Raw genomic sequence first — 15,111 nt, 5'->3', positions numbered from 1 at the left:
TTTGAGACAGGGTCTCCCTGTAGCCCCAGCTGACCTGGAACTCCCTATGTAGACCAGGCTGGCCTGGATCTCACAGAGAGCGGCTTGCCTCTGCATCCCAAGTGCTGGGATCAAAGGCATGTGCCACTGTGCCTGACATAATATTTCCCGCATTATACTATGATACTTTGTTTTGGAAACTTTTTTTCTCTACAAACAAATTCAGTTATTACTGAATTTCTGCTGTGATTTGAAACATTAGACATTCTTTTTAAAGTTTTCCAGAGACTTTCTGAAAGCACTCAAACTGTCGAATGGCTTCATTCTACCCTTTTCCCTAGCTCCAAGTTATATAAACTGAGATTAAGTATCATCTGCTTTAAGACTCACTTTCTGGGGTGACACATCACTAGTCTTGAGGTTGGGGTGACATTTGCATACTCTTTTTCTGACAATGTCTTGTCTTCCATTTAGTCACTAAAATCTGAAGTATGTCTTCTAGAAATACTGCAAGGTATTGGCATAAGGATCAAACTTTTCTCTAATTTCTACTGCAGTTTCCCATCTTCCCTCTTCTTCCTTCATGGTTCTTGTATTATTTCAGCCAGGAAAGCATGTGGTGGCAGGTTGGGCAGAAGCCTCTATCTTGGCAGAAATTGGTATGTTAAAATCTCGGTATGTTGTGAGAAACCAGAAAAGCTTGACCTGGGTGTGAGAGAAAATGATGTCAAATAAGATTTGATTTAGTAACGAAAGTGTTTCTATCTGGAGAAGAGAAAGTGTAAGAAGACTACGATGCTAGCTTCAGATGCCCACAAGGATGCCATGTGGCTCAAGAAACAAGTGCTGTGGCAGACAAATTTTGCTTGTCTAAGCTGCTAAGAGGAGCATATTTGAAAATATCCTACTTGAAAGTAGGGTTGAATAATTTAATTTCTAAGATTATTTCCCAGCCTATGTTTCCATTAGTGTAAGGCTGACATTTTTGAAATGTGAAATGAAAAGAGCTCCGCACCCCCAGACTTAGTATGCATAAGGGTATGAATGGAACGTTTATTAAAAAGAACATATCTGATTCTAGAAGTTTCAATTTAAGTTTGAGGCAGGACCTAGAAATCCATATATTATGATGCAGGTCAATTTGAGAATGCACCTTTACTCTTTGGATAGAATGACTTTATTAAAATATTCTTTGGAATTTTGTGAGTTAGTCCTGGGATATGTTTCATGTTACAGCATCTTTATCAACAGTGACCAGCATTTTAAAGAATCCTAAGGGTTTTCATAACACCTTGCATTGGTTTGAATACAGAGTAGATGTAATGACTTTGTAACAGTTGGTTTTATAATTCAGAGTTTTGTGAATACATGGAAAATAGCACATCAGGGAATGAGGATAATAATGATTAAACTATCATATATAAAACTATTATTTTGGGTCTTCAGGGAAGCAGGCTCAAAGATGGAGTAAGGAGTGAAAGATAAAGGGAGAAAGAACAGAGGAAGGCAAGGGACTTCTTCAGACTAAGGTGAGGGTTAATTTCATCTCAACTTAAAGAAGCTGAAAACATGAAGGGAAAAGGACCTGATGTGGAGGACCTCAAACTCATACACCTCTAAGGGAGCTTGGCCAAAGATCAGGTCTAATTTGATTGACCATAGGAAAAAGTGAGTGGCTGGGCAGACACAGCTAGATTCTTGTTTCCTCCTGGTTCCCAGTTATGGGCCTAGAGTAGCCTTTGCTCCAGCCTTGCAGCAGACTGGAGTTGTTGGAGTGTCAGGTATCTCTCCTCCTTTTGACAGGTACTCTCCTGATGGGAAATCTGAGTAGCACACATTCATGGCTGCCACAAAATCCTAGCCATTTTTTTTCCATGATGGAGAGTGCATGTGCATATTTTAAGACATGATTTGATTGGTTGGAAGGATGGCTCAGTGGTTAAGAGCACTGGATGCTCTTGCAGAAGACCTGGGTTCAGTTCCCAAAATGCACATGGCAGCTCACAACCATTCATCACTCCAGTTCCAGGGGATCTGATGCTGTCTTCTGGGCTCCATGGGCATTGCATGCCATGGATGTACTTACATACATGCAAGCAAAGCAGTCATACACATAAACTAGAATAAAGTATTTATTTTTTGAAAAGACATGATCTGCTATAAGCTGTACTGATTTCCTTTGACTTCTGTTTGACTGCACCTTTATTGCTTCAATCTCTTCGAGTCTATTTAGTTATATTGTTGTTTCCTCCATAGAGGAAGTGTATGGTAGGGACAATTCTATTAATACGTAGTTTTGCTTAAATCGATTAAAAACACATTAGTCTTTGTCAGAATGTGATGGCCAAGAAGTTCTATAAAGATGTGGGATTTTAAAACTCAAGCACCTTTTGTGTTTTCCCTCTAGTCTGGCGGCAAGAAGAAGTTGCACAGATTGACCAACACTTAACTCAAGCTGAAAGGAAAGCTACTTTGTGTGAACTTTTGGAAAAAGAGACGCAGATAATTGCCTCCATTGGGAGACATAGGTGTATTGCTCGTATGGAGAGCCAGGAAGCAGCAATACAAGGTTTTTTGGACAAGGTAGGTGAGATAACTTAAATATGAATGTATCCTGAGCTTAAAAATGTAGAAGAATGATCTAAAAGAGAGATCTATATGCTAAGAACTCATAATTTAAAAAATATTTTGCTATATTTGGTAAATATATCAAAATAATTTGGTATATTTACTCTTTTAATACAACTGCATACTTGAACTGCACCCTAGAATAAAGTGATAGGGAACATGAAGTTAACATGTTCTTAACTAAAAGGATTTGGCCATAGAGGAAAAGGTGGAGACCCAGTTCTTGTGACTATTTGAGCTGGTTATTTGAATTTGGTGAGTTGCATGCTCTGATAATGTTTAGAGTAAGGAAGTCACATAATGTTTGGGTCTGGGATGCCCAGGGAAGTAGGTAGAGACCTGTGTTCCTGCTTTGGTTTGCCACAGCCCTAGCTAATTGTAAATTCCTGACCAAAAGAATATACAATTATTGAAAAGCAAGAAAACATGCAATTAAGAAGAAAACTAAAGTAATTACTCTTTTGTGGTCAAACTGCCTGTTTGATATTGAATAGCCTGTTTCCATAGTAACAAATTACCTTTTATAATCCTGATCTTTTCATACAATTTAAAGCCAATCCATCCAGAAGAAAAGGATGCAGTTTCCTAAGATGCTCACCTGTTGTTCTGTGATTCCTATTATTTGAGAACTTTTGTTCTTCACCACACTTTATTACTTTAATGTCCTCCTGTCATCTCACTTATTCACTCTAATACTTGACTTCAGTTTATCTTTGGCTTTAATTACAGTTTTGGTTCCAGGCCAGATCCTTATGAACTCATAACCCATATATACAATTCTGACTGTCTTTTGCTCTTTGGAGAGCCCAAGAGAATACCTCAAAGTGGTATGGCCACACTTAGTTATATCACCTCAATATTTCTTTCCTCCTTCAACTCCAAATGCATCCTGCTCTGTAGAGCTCATATAGCCTATGAATGTTTCATTTCCTCAGTTGCTCTTGACAGAAATCTGAGTGTTATTCTTGACTTCTCTAATCTGCTTTTCTCTGTTGCTTTTTGTATTAGCTACTTTTCTGTTGCTGTGATAAAACACCAACAACAATGCAACTTATAGAAAGAAGAGTTTATTTGGCTTATTGTTCCAGAGGGCAAGAGTTCATCATGGCAGGGAGGTGTGGCAGCAGAGTTGGCTGGAGCAGAAAGCTGAGTTCTCACGTCTTCAAACAGGCACAAAAAGCAATTTTCTTCTTTCATCTCCCTTTTCTCTCTGGTTTTTTACCAGAAGGTGCAGATTTCCTTTTAGGGTGGGTCTTCCCACTTCAAATAATCTGATCAAGCGCCAACTCCTAGTAACTTATTTTTATACTCATAGATTAAAGCATCTCTGGCCTCAGTATAGAAAGTTTTGTGGGATTTTAATTTTGGCAACAAATGGCATTTAACATAGAGTCCCACAACAGGTTGATGTGCAGAGAATAACAGGGTATAGTGCTCAGCCCTAAATGGAACATCTATATCACACCTTCCAAGGCTCAGAAATCATTGCAGAAGAGGGGGAAGAAAGATTTTAAGAGCTAGAGATAGTAGATAAATACAAGGAAACTGATTTTTCTGGACACAACAGGGCAGTTACACATATTAACCCCTAGTGCTAGTGAGAGCCTACATAGACCTGCTTAAACCATAGCCAAACACAATCCCAGCATAGATGGTGTAGATGGACAAGAAGCCCCAGCCCTAGCTGAGGATATAGTTTCCAGAAGGAGACTCAGATTTCTCTAAAACTGTGATGCCTAGTAGGTTAACCAAACTCCAAGAAATGGACCCACACCCAAGAGCATTTAGGGAATACCAATTAGAATTGATAGGCTTTCTTAAAAAAAATAAAAAAAAAGAAAATTAGAGGCTAGAGAGATGGCTCAGCAGTTAAGAACATTCGCTGCTCTTGCAGGAGATCCGGTTCAGTTCCCAGCACCCACATGGTCGCTAACAGCCATCTATAACTCCAGTTCCAGGGGATCTGGCACCTTTTTCTGGCCTCTACAGACAAGTGCATTTACATATATGCAGGCAAAACATTCATACAGGTAAAATAAAAACAAATAAAAAAGAAAATTAATAATAGAGGACATGAAGTCAGGGAGGGTTAGTAAGGTAAGGGGAAAAATGGAAGAGGGAGTCTGAATATGATCAGAATGCATTGTCTGAAATTCAAAGTATCAATAAAAATATCTTAAAAAGAAACTCTCTCACAGGAGTGCCCAGTGGCTTTCCTTTCAGTTGATTCCAGTGCCAGTTGAGTTGACAGTCAAGACTTAACCATCACCATTCTAATGCAAGATCATATAAAGTACATTTTTTTGTGTGTGATACCATATTTAATATCTAGAAAAGAGGATAAATGATGCAGACTTTAGTAGGAAATGTTCTGCAAGGTCTGTTGTTCTTTGTCTGTCTGCCTCCCCATCCTATGCCTGCCATGGTCTCTAACATTGAGGAGTCAGTGCTCAATTCATAAATGTTGAAGCACTTATTTTTTACAGGATTATTTTGATTGCTGAAAATTTAACTTTTAGCTAATCCCTATAGTCAGAGAAGGTCATAGTTCTTTTAGATGTCAAAAGTAACAGGCCAGGGCTAGAGAGCTGGTGCAACCCTTAAAGGCTCACACTCACAACAGTAAAGTAACAAGCAAATGTAGCCATAATACTGGGGCTGGAGAGATGGTTCAGTGGCTAGGAACTCTGTCTGCTTTTGTAGAGGACCTGGATTCAGTTCTCAGTACCTACATGGTGGCTAACAACCGTGCTAACTCCAGTTCCAGTTGCCTTCTGACATCTGTGGGCACTGCATGACATGGGTGCACTTATATTCATGCAGGTAATACACTAATACACATAAAATGAAAATAAAATATTAAAAAAGCATAATGCTATGTTTATGGTAGACATTTAGCACCATAACATACAGATATTTAAAGCATTTTTTTTTATTTTCCTGTCATTTGGAAATAACAGAATAAACTTTTATATTTTGATTTGAGTTTAAATGCATTTAGCCCAAGCATGTGGCCTATTGAAACAATATTTTATTTTTATCTCACTCCAAATATATAATTTCTCTGAGTAATGAGTGATGGGATTTTCTTAGTCTAATGAAGGAACTGAAATGAACTAATTGAATACAATAATTTCTATAGTTCTCCTTCTTACTAAAAATATTTAAAGGTTTTTTAAAGCATTAAATAATTTGTAATTTGACATATCAAACACTGACTTCCTTAGGTTATCAAATATTGACAGGTTGACAGTGGTAAAGAAATTCAGGTCAGGAAATCTGAATGAAAACCATCACTTGATTTCTGGTTTTAACATCTTGTTGTTCTTTAAACTATGTGAAGACATCATTTGAATTTCTATAAGAAGTTATCCCTAGAATCAAGGCCATTTGTTGCTTTGATTCATGCATCACTTCTTGTAATCATTAGCTTAAAAAACTGCAGTTCATATGAGATGTGTCATGTAGTAAATGCTTTTTCTCCATACTCAGGTGGCTAACAGCTAATGGGATAGATGAATGCACCTACCTCTCTCTGAGCCTTACTCAGGGGATCTCTGTGGATGAACAAAACCCCTTTGCTGTGTAGAAGAAAAGTTGTTCACTACCCAGGGGCTCTGTGGGGCTTAACTTTGTTTAATTTGTGCTTTAGGGATTTGAGAATTTATTTAGGAGGAAGAAAAGACCTGCATTTCTTGTCTTCTATGAAGGCCTGCTGCTCTCAAGGGTTTTGTGCCTCTCCACCTCCTCTTCCCTTCCTGCTGTTCTTCTGTTGGTCTGTTCCACAGCCTCTGCTGCATCATTTGTGGGCAGCTAAATGGAATTTATTATGCTCCTATTTCGGAAGTAATTTAAGAACATGGTTGTTATACAGCTCTTATTATAGCCAAAGCATTCAAAGAAAAAAGAAAATAGGAAAGACAAATAAGCAAAGTGGACATTTTCCTACATTAGAGTGAAAAACACCGTAAGGCCTGAACTCAAAGAAGCCTATACTTGATGCTCAAGTTATCAGTATGAGCAGAAAAGCGTCTAAAGATAAAAGCAACTTCACTGAACAGATTTTTTTGTATCTTCTCTGTGCCAGCTCTTGGGACCTGGAGCTTCATATCTAGGCTTCTCTGATGATATCATCCATTTTTCTTTAATCTGGCTAATACCTGTTTATTCTTTAGGCTTCATTTAGGTACAGCATTTTTCTCAGGAGTTAAGTGCTTTACAGCAACCCATCCTTACCTGTTCACCTGAAGGCACTAACTAAGCTCATCCTTTATTTTAATTATTTTTTTCCCTTTATACCCCATGAGAGTTGAGAGCTTTTAAAGATGGGTCAGTGTTTATCTCCTCAGTACTTGGTACACTGGCTAATGTATCGTAAACACAGTATTTGTTGAATGATGAATGAGCACTTATAGTGTTATAAGTTAGCCCCATGAAACATGCAGAAATCCCATGAAACATGGGAGAAATCTATTTTTTATAATATTTTGGGAAAACTAAAATTTAAAATCATTATTTTATAATTGAGATCCAAATTGCTTTGCCATGAGTTACTGGAATAGAGATACTATGTGTGTGTATGTATATGAATGTGTGTGTGTATATGTGTGTGAGTATCCATGTGTGTTTTTGCTCAGGAAGGTGGTAGTGTACTTAATGTTACTTTGGTATCTAGAACAGACATTTTCTGCTATTGGTTGTGATTTTTAGTTTTTTACTTCTAGATACATTCCCAACAGGATCTTACTGCAGTGAGATTACCTTATGATGGCTAAAAGGAGATATGGGCTCCAGGCTAGCACATTAGAATGCTTCTTCTGAGAAAAGAACTGCGGCAGAAGTTGGACCTAATTTTGGGAACATTAAACTTATGAAAGCATGAAGCTCCATTGCACAGTGTACGTGAATGATGCTCTTACGGGTGGCTTCCCCACATCCATCACTCAGAGTCAGCCATGTACAGTTATTGTGTGTGTGTGTGTGTGTGTGTGTGTGTGTGTGTGTGTGTGTGTAATAGGATTTCAGATATATGATGTCACTGTATCAAACTATAGTGGTAGAAGAATCTTCCTTATAGAAAAGGTAAGGCCTGACATCAAATTGAAGTATAAGAAAAATTTGAATGTATATTTGGAAAAAGCCAAAATATTAACTATATTACACTATATTCAATAGGGCAAACCACTTGAATGGAATATAGAATTAAATCTGTGTATCAACTGCCAAACATACAATAAATTAAACAAAAGAGACATTTCATGAACAGGTTATTATAAGGACTATTTCAAATGAAATATGTCACCAGCCTGCAGAACTGATATATTGCAATACTACTTGTAGAAAGGAAATTCTATCCTTTAGAGCCATGTGGAGGAAATTTGCATACAAAGATTAAGAAATTAGAACTAGGATATTATAGTATGAAATTTAGCCTGATTATTATTTAAAACTTTAAAACAGAGCTTAGAAACAAGCACTGTATTTTAGTAATACTCCAAGGCCTACTCAAAATCAGGCTCTAAAAATTATATTATTTCTAAGTGACAATAATGAAATATTTTATTACTGACCCATTTTATGTTTTGTAATTCTCCGGTCAACTAGTTAATAACACATTGCTTGATGGTGTGTTTGTGATCTGATATTATAAACTAGTCCCAAGGCTTCTCAAGAGGTTTTACAAGAGGAAAACCAGAGCTGAGAATCCAAAGTCTCTCATGAAAGTTACTCTCTGGAAGCAACTTTTATTTTGGCTGTAGCTAGCATATGATGCCATTATTTTGAAAATGTATCAAATATAATTGCAAGTGGTAATTTTGTGGCTGACATGTAAAAACTAAGGTAAATTGATGCTATAACTAAGACTTTTTTTTCACAATACTATCATTCTAAACACAGCCTGATATGATTACACATTCCTAATGGTTTGCTCCAACACATAGAGAATTCTATTTAAATGGACAATTAAACCACATCTAAGATTTAAATGGCCACAATTATGGCATAAATTGGGCTACAAAGACCCCAAAGCAATGCCTAATTAGCCTATGAAAACAACTGACATTTCAACAGCTAGCAATTGTGATAATCAGCACAGGCTTATTTCTGAAGGATTATAATCAGGGAAAGAACTGGAGCAGCTTTTTACCCTAAAGTAAGAGAGAAAACAAATAGCAAGTAATCCCTGAGATATGTCTAGGAGACTCCTCTGCTCTTAAAAGGAAGGAAACAGAACAGTGGCAAACACAGAGATACCATCCTTAGGAACTATGCTGCTGGTCAACATTCAGTAGAGGACTTGTTGCTTGTGCTGTGTTTTGTCGCTGTCTCTGACTTCTTAGCCTGGGGATCCTTCAGTGAAGTTCAGGGAAAGTGAACCTCATCTCAGGTTCAGGAAGTACACTAGGTTGGGATGCTCTATACCATGTTTATAAAGAGGAAGTGAGAATTTTAGCCAGCATTTGGGTAGTAGGGATCAGAGTTCTGTTAAGAGAGTTGTTCCTCATGTGTATAGGGAATGATTCTCAAACCCCTGTGAATATCAGAAATTCACAGTTGTTCAAGTCCTGTGTAAACTGGCACTATATTTGTTTATAATATAAATGAACCCCTGTGTAAGTTAAATCATCTCTCGTTTATTTTTCAGCATTAGGGACTGAATTTAGGGCTTCATACTTGCTAGGTAATCACTCTACCACTGATCTGTACCCCCACCTCTTGACAACTTTTAATAAATCACACAGTGTAAATACTGTGTAAGTAGTTTTTGTGTTGTACTGTATTGTTTAGGGAGTAATGACATGAAATAAAAAAAGGTATACAAATGATCAGCATAGACAGAATTTTTTTGTTGATGTTTTGAGACAGGGTGTCATGTATCTTAGTTTGGTCCTGAACTCACTGTGTAGCAGAAGCTGGCTTTGGAGTCTAGATTCTCCTGCTTCCACCTCCCTGCAGCATTACTATGCCAACATTACAGTTATACCTGGATAAACAACCTGACTCTTTAGTTATGAGTGGGCTCGAACTTGGAGGACACCCATTCCTCCAGATGTCTCCTGGAACTGTGCTGATGAGTCAGGCCTCACCCATAATGTTATTCAGAACAATTTCTCCATCATTGATTTGGGAACTACAAGCTTGGATCCACCCTTATCAGACAATCTTGCTCTTTCATGCCTAGGCCTAAAACATCTCATACACACAATGTCAAGCATTCTTCTTAATCTTCATTGTTTTCAGTGAAGATATGAATATGAATGCTCTGTGCTTTGTTAATTCTCAAGCATACCCACATTCATTTATGATCTTTGGTGGAGTGCAAATTGAGGCTCTGAGGGATCAAGGTCAGATGCCTACCTCACAAAATACATGGCACAGTGAATTTGTTTACAAGGTTAATTAAAAATAATTAGTATAAATTCTGTTCATTTTTTAAAAGTCATCCCTGTACCCTATAGGTATTTCCTATAATCCTAACTGGTACCATTCCCAGCTAGATTAATTTTTTTCCCTTTGGTTGGTTGAATCTGAGGATGCTGAATCCACAAATACAGAGAATCAGCTGTACAGCTGTTTCACTATGGACATCTGTTGCTTTGTGAAGAACTTTGAACTTGTTACAGACTTCTTTTACATAAGATACCAAGACATAAGTCACACAGCCTCTCTCTGGCCTATTTTCCAGTCTTAAAATGTTGAGGATTAACATAAGTGCTCCAGGAAATTTGTCTTCAACTGGCAAGGCATGACCAAAACACACTCATACACAGTCAACATAATTGAATCAAGCAGCTAATTTTTAAACATTCTAAACAGTCTAAAGATGGAGAGAGACCAAAGAATTGACCTCTGGCCTTCACACGCACGCTCACACAAGTACATGAGCACATACGTGCACACGTAATACTATAAAGTGATAAATTAAGACATACGATTATGTGAAAGAACTCTTACACAAGAGTACAAACTGTGGGCTAAGTAGACAGCTCAGTTGATAAAGTACATGGAACTGAGTTTGGCTCCCATAACCCACATTTTAAAAACTAAATGAGAGGCTGGAGAGATGGCTCAACAGTTAAGAGCACTGGTTGCTCTTGCAGAGGGCCTGAGTTCAATTCCCAGCACCCATATGGCAGCTAACAACTGTCTGTAACTCCAGTTCCAGGAGATCCGACGCCCTCTTCTGACCTCCACAGGCATTGCATGACATGGGTGCACTTACATGCAGGCAATATACAGTCTAAATGTATGCATCTCTGCCTGTGGGGTTAGTAACCCATATGGCAGCTAACAACTGTCTGTAACTCCAGTTCCAGGAGATCCGACGCCCTCTTCTGACCTCCACAGGCATTGCATGACATGGGTGCACTTACATGCAGGCAATATACAGTCTAAATGTATGCTCTCTGCCTGTGGGGTTAGTAATTCCTTATAGGTATATTCCTTATAGGTATGGCTATTCAGCATACCAAGTAGTACAAATTAGTCCCTACCTATGACTCATTTGAAGTATTTTCTCTTCTATAGACTTCTACAGTCTCTGTCTCTGCCTCTGTCTCTCTGTCTCTCTATCTCTCTGTCTCTGTATCTCTCTCTGTCTCTGTCTCTCTCTTCTCAAAATGTTTTAATTGAGGACTTAGTATGTACCTTGTCCTAGTTAGTTTTATATTGTTAAAATACTGACCAAAACCAACTTGAGGAAGAAAGGGTTTATTCAGGTTATATCTCCCGGCCACAGTTCATCAGGGAGCCCAAGGTAGGAACTCAGGGGAGGAACCTGGAGGCAGGAGCTGGAGCACAGGCCATGGAGGAATGCTGTTTGTTCCTCCATTGCTGTGGCAAAACACTCTGACCAATACCAACTTGAGGAAGAAAGGGTTTATTTGATTTACAGTTCACAGTCTATCATCAAGAGAAGCCAAAGCAGGAACTCAGGACAGGAGCCTGGAGGCCAGAACTAAGGCACAGACTAGCAGGGAGGAATGCTGACTACTGGTTTGCTTTTCTGTGTCCAGCCTGCTTTCTTACACAACCCAGGATCACCTGCCCAGAAGTGGCACCACCCGCAGGAGGTTGGGCCCTCACAGACATGGCCACAGGCCAGTCCAATAGAGGACATTCCCCAATTGAGGTTCCTTCTTCTTAGGAATGTCAGATTGACAACAGAAGCCAGCCAGCACATAGCTCAAGGACAGTGCTTACCTAGCATATAAGAGGCCCTACATTCAGTCCTTAGTACAGCAAACATAAATTAATGGATAAAGAATGAATATTTTAAGTTGCTTGGCCTGTAAATTCTTTAATTTCCTTAAGTTTTAGTGAATATTTAGTCATGACAAGATAAATTTTTTTATTATTTTTATTTGCCTGCATGTATGTGAGTACACCCATGTCGTTCAGTGCCGCGGAGGTCAGAAGAGGGCTTTGGATTCCCCTGGAACTGGAGTTAAGGATGGTTTGTAGCTGCCATGTGAGTGCTGGGAACTGAACCCAGGTCCTCTGCAAGAGCAGTCAGTGCTCTTAACCACTGAGCCATCTCTCCAGCCCCAACAAGATAAATTTTTAGTGGAGAGAAATAAACTATTATTTTCATCCTTTAATTAATTATAATCATAACATTATTTTCAAGTGTTCGGCTCCAAAGACCTGGAGAAGACCCGATGGCAAAACCATTGAAGTGGATACACAGTTCACCATAAGAGCCAGAGAGCTGCAAAGCATCTACAAGTGCATTATGCTGAAAGACCTCTCTCAAGATGAGAGACTGGATATACTTTTGACCCTTAAGCACACTGTGAAGGTATGTCAAGTCTGCTTTAGTTCTCAGGTCATGTTCACTACTAATAAAAAGAGTTGAATACTGAAACCAACAAGTCATTTTTCATTAATTATAAAGATTATTAATAAATGTTTGCATACATGAAGTTGTATCAACAGCTATGGCATTTTGGTACAATTTGGGATAGGTATAGTTGAAGAATTAATATTTAACTAAAAGCTCTCAAAATCTGTGGTTTATAACTACCTTATGCAAGACCTTGGATCTGATCTTCAGCCCTGCAAAAGTTACACATATTTTATGATAACATAATAAAATGTAAGCATAGCATAATTAATATTCAGAATGTAAATATGCCTTTATTCAGTCATGTAAATATATAGCATGACATTAATAATTAATTCAGTTAAAAACAGCAATTATTGTCTACATTATTCAATGAAAAACTATTTTTAGCAGTTTAAAATTTTTATTTTTATTTGGGATGTGTGTGTGTGTGTGTGTGTGTGTGTGTGTGTGTGTGTGCACGCACACACGCTAATGTCTGGAAGTCAGGACAACTTTCTGGAGTCCACGCCCTCCTGCCACTGTGGGTTACCAAGGATGGAACTCAAGCTGTGGGGTTTGCATGGCACGTGCTCACCAGCTGTCTTGCTGGTTTGCTTTTTAGTAGTCTTACAGCCAGGTCACTCTATTTTTGTCTTTTTATCTTTTGTTATTAATTTTCAGTATTTTGTATTGTGATTTAACCGAAGACAAAGACAGTGAATGTCACAAGTCAAGTTTCCTCTAGAAACTGACTCTGAGAGGGATTTCGTGCAGAAGTTTACTAGAGTATGCTCTCAGGGCCTCCCTTCTTAATGGTAGGGAAAGTGGGATTGGCAGAAAGGGCAAATTTCTATATTCCCAAAGGAGAAAACTCCACGATCCTTAGGGCGTCCGCAGTCACACCGGAACTCTAAAGCTGGGCAGGCCTTCAGGATTTTCCCTGTGTTGGGGTAAGGGGCAGAGAACTGTTTACTCCCAAGTAGAGCTGGTGATGTGAGCAGGCCCTGGGAAAAGAAGTCTCAGTTCTCTCCGTGACCCTACTGTTGAGTTGTCTTTCCGTGATTCACCAGGAGGGGGCGAGTAAGTGCTTCAGGTCTGGCTACAGAGCACACGGGATCTGCTGCCTGGATTCATTTGCTCAAGTTTTGGGAGCAGTTCCTCTGATTTGGAAAGCTTTTTTTTTTTTCTGAAATAAAATTATAGTACTGAGGTTAATGAGCAAACTACAGCACCCATCGCTTAATAGTCACTGGCATTTAGGCCACAACAGATTATCCTTGGTTTTCCCCTGTGCTATTCATTTTAATGTTACTCCATCCTGATTAAAAACCTGATTGATTTCACAGTCTTCCTTTTGGGATGACCTACACTTTCAGAGCTCTACACTACAGGGTACTATGCTATTTTCTCATAATCAAACAGGGTTTATCAGGAAAAAGAACCTGGGAGCAAACACACTCTTCTCTGTCCCCACTGGATAATAACAGCTCCATTGCCTTTTGGAAATCAGGGTCAGTTACCTCTCCTGACGATCTCTCGGCTGGAGGAGCTGGGAATTATTTATAGCTCAACGTTTAAATAGGAGTCTTTTCCTAGCATCTATTAGAAGCATTTTTCTCCAAGAATTACGATCTCTAAACTTGTGTTACCCAAAATTTCAGGCACAGGAACCAAACTATCTCCAAGTTAAGTGGGGCCATTTCTTTTCTTTTTATTGAATTTTTGTGCATTTCATATAACATATCGTGATCATATTTAGACCCCCTCTCCTATCTGCACTACCCCATGCCTGCGCCCCACCAGATTTTATGCACTCTGTCATATATGTAAGGCCATTGGAGTTAAGTTTGTATCCCCAATTGTCCCTCAGTGCGAGTTCATCCACTGGAACACGGTCAACCTATCTAGTATCACTCCCTTAAAGAAGACCAACTCTTCCCTCACCCGGCAATGATAAGTTGACAATAAAGTGGGACCATTTCTACTTCTACACTTTGTTTCCCAGGTAAAGAGCATTTTCAGAGACTCCCATGTGGTCTTCCTTATCACAGTCGCTTTTAACTCATAGGTCAAGAAATTAAGAGCAAAGGAGCCTGTGCCAGCTCCTGCATATTCCATTCCAATTATGTATTTGAGGATCAGGGGAATGAACTCTGGCTGTCTCTATGGACCTGCCACATCTTTGTGAGTTGGAGCTAGGCCAGAACTCCATTTTTCATTTCCATTTACCCCCAATTCACAGAGAATTTCTGGATTTTTCTCTTTCACACTGGTTAGTCATTGAATTCAGGGTATCTCAGAGAAGACACCATGACCTTGAGTGAGGCAGGAGTTTTCTTTTCTTTTCTTTTTTGGCTGACTGCAACTATCTTCAGCCAAGATGGCTCTGTTCAGCAGTGGGCAGTCCTGGAGAGAGCATTACTGAAGCATTATTTTTCATAGACCATAGCTGATAGTGCTTCAGTCCTGACATGTGAGTTATCTGGGCAGCATACCTCAGCATTTTCTTCAAGGAATATGCTTTCCACATTCCTAAAGGAGAAAATTCCAGTACTATTAGGACCAGTAGTGTTTTTGCATTTTACAACTCAAAAGTAAGGTAATGGGCATATATTATTGTAAATATCGGTAAATTAAATGGCAAAAATCACTAAAATGTTTGGTTTCTAAGTTAC

General features: G+C 38.8%; 1 protein-coding gene across 2 annotated transcripts in view; it reads left to right on the top strand.

Annotated features, from left to right (window-relative positions):
- The window catches only part of Iqub (IQ motif and ubiquitin domain containing), a 70,764-nt gene that overhangs the window by 39,345 nt on the left and 16,308 nt on the right, over positions 1 to 15,111 (top strand). For both annotated transcript variants that reach the window (XM_008824869.2, XM_008824870.2), the window contains 2 exons: positions 2,387 to 2,562; positions 12,239 to 12,409. In XM_008824869.2, the coding sequence (XP_008823091.1) occupies positions 2,387 to 2,562; positions 12,239 to 12,409 (347 nt within the window). The remainder of the gene's footprint in view (positions 1 to 2,386; positions 2,563 to 12,238; positions 12,410 to 15,111) is intronic.

This window comes from Nannospalax galili, unplaced genomic scaffold (assembly GCF_000622305.1).
Source record: "Nannospalax galili isolate Female #2095 unplaced genomic scaffold, S.galili_v1.0 scaffold449, whole genome shotgun sequence".
NCBI classification, from domain to species: domain Eukaryota; kingdom Metazoa; phylum Chordata; class Mammalia; order Rodentia; family Spalacidae; genus Nannospalax; species Nannospalax galili.
The sequence above is the reverse complement of the archived record's forward strand: the minus strand, read 5'-3'. Positions and strand labels throughout refer to the sequence as shown.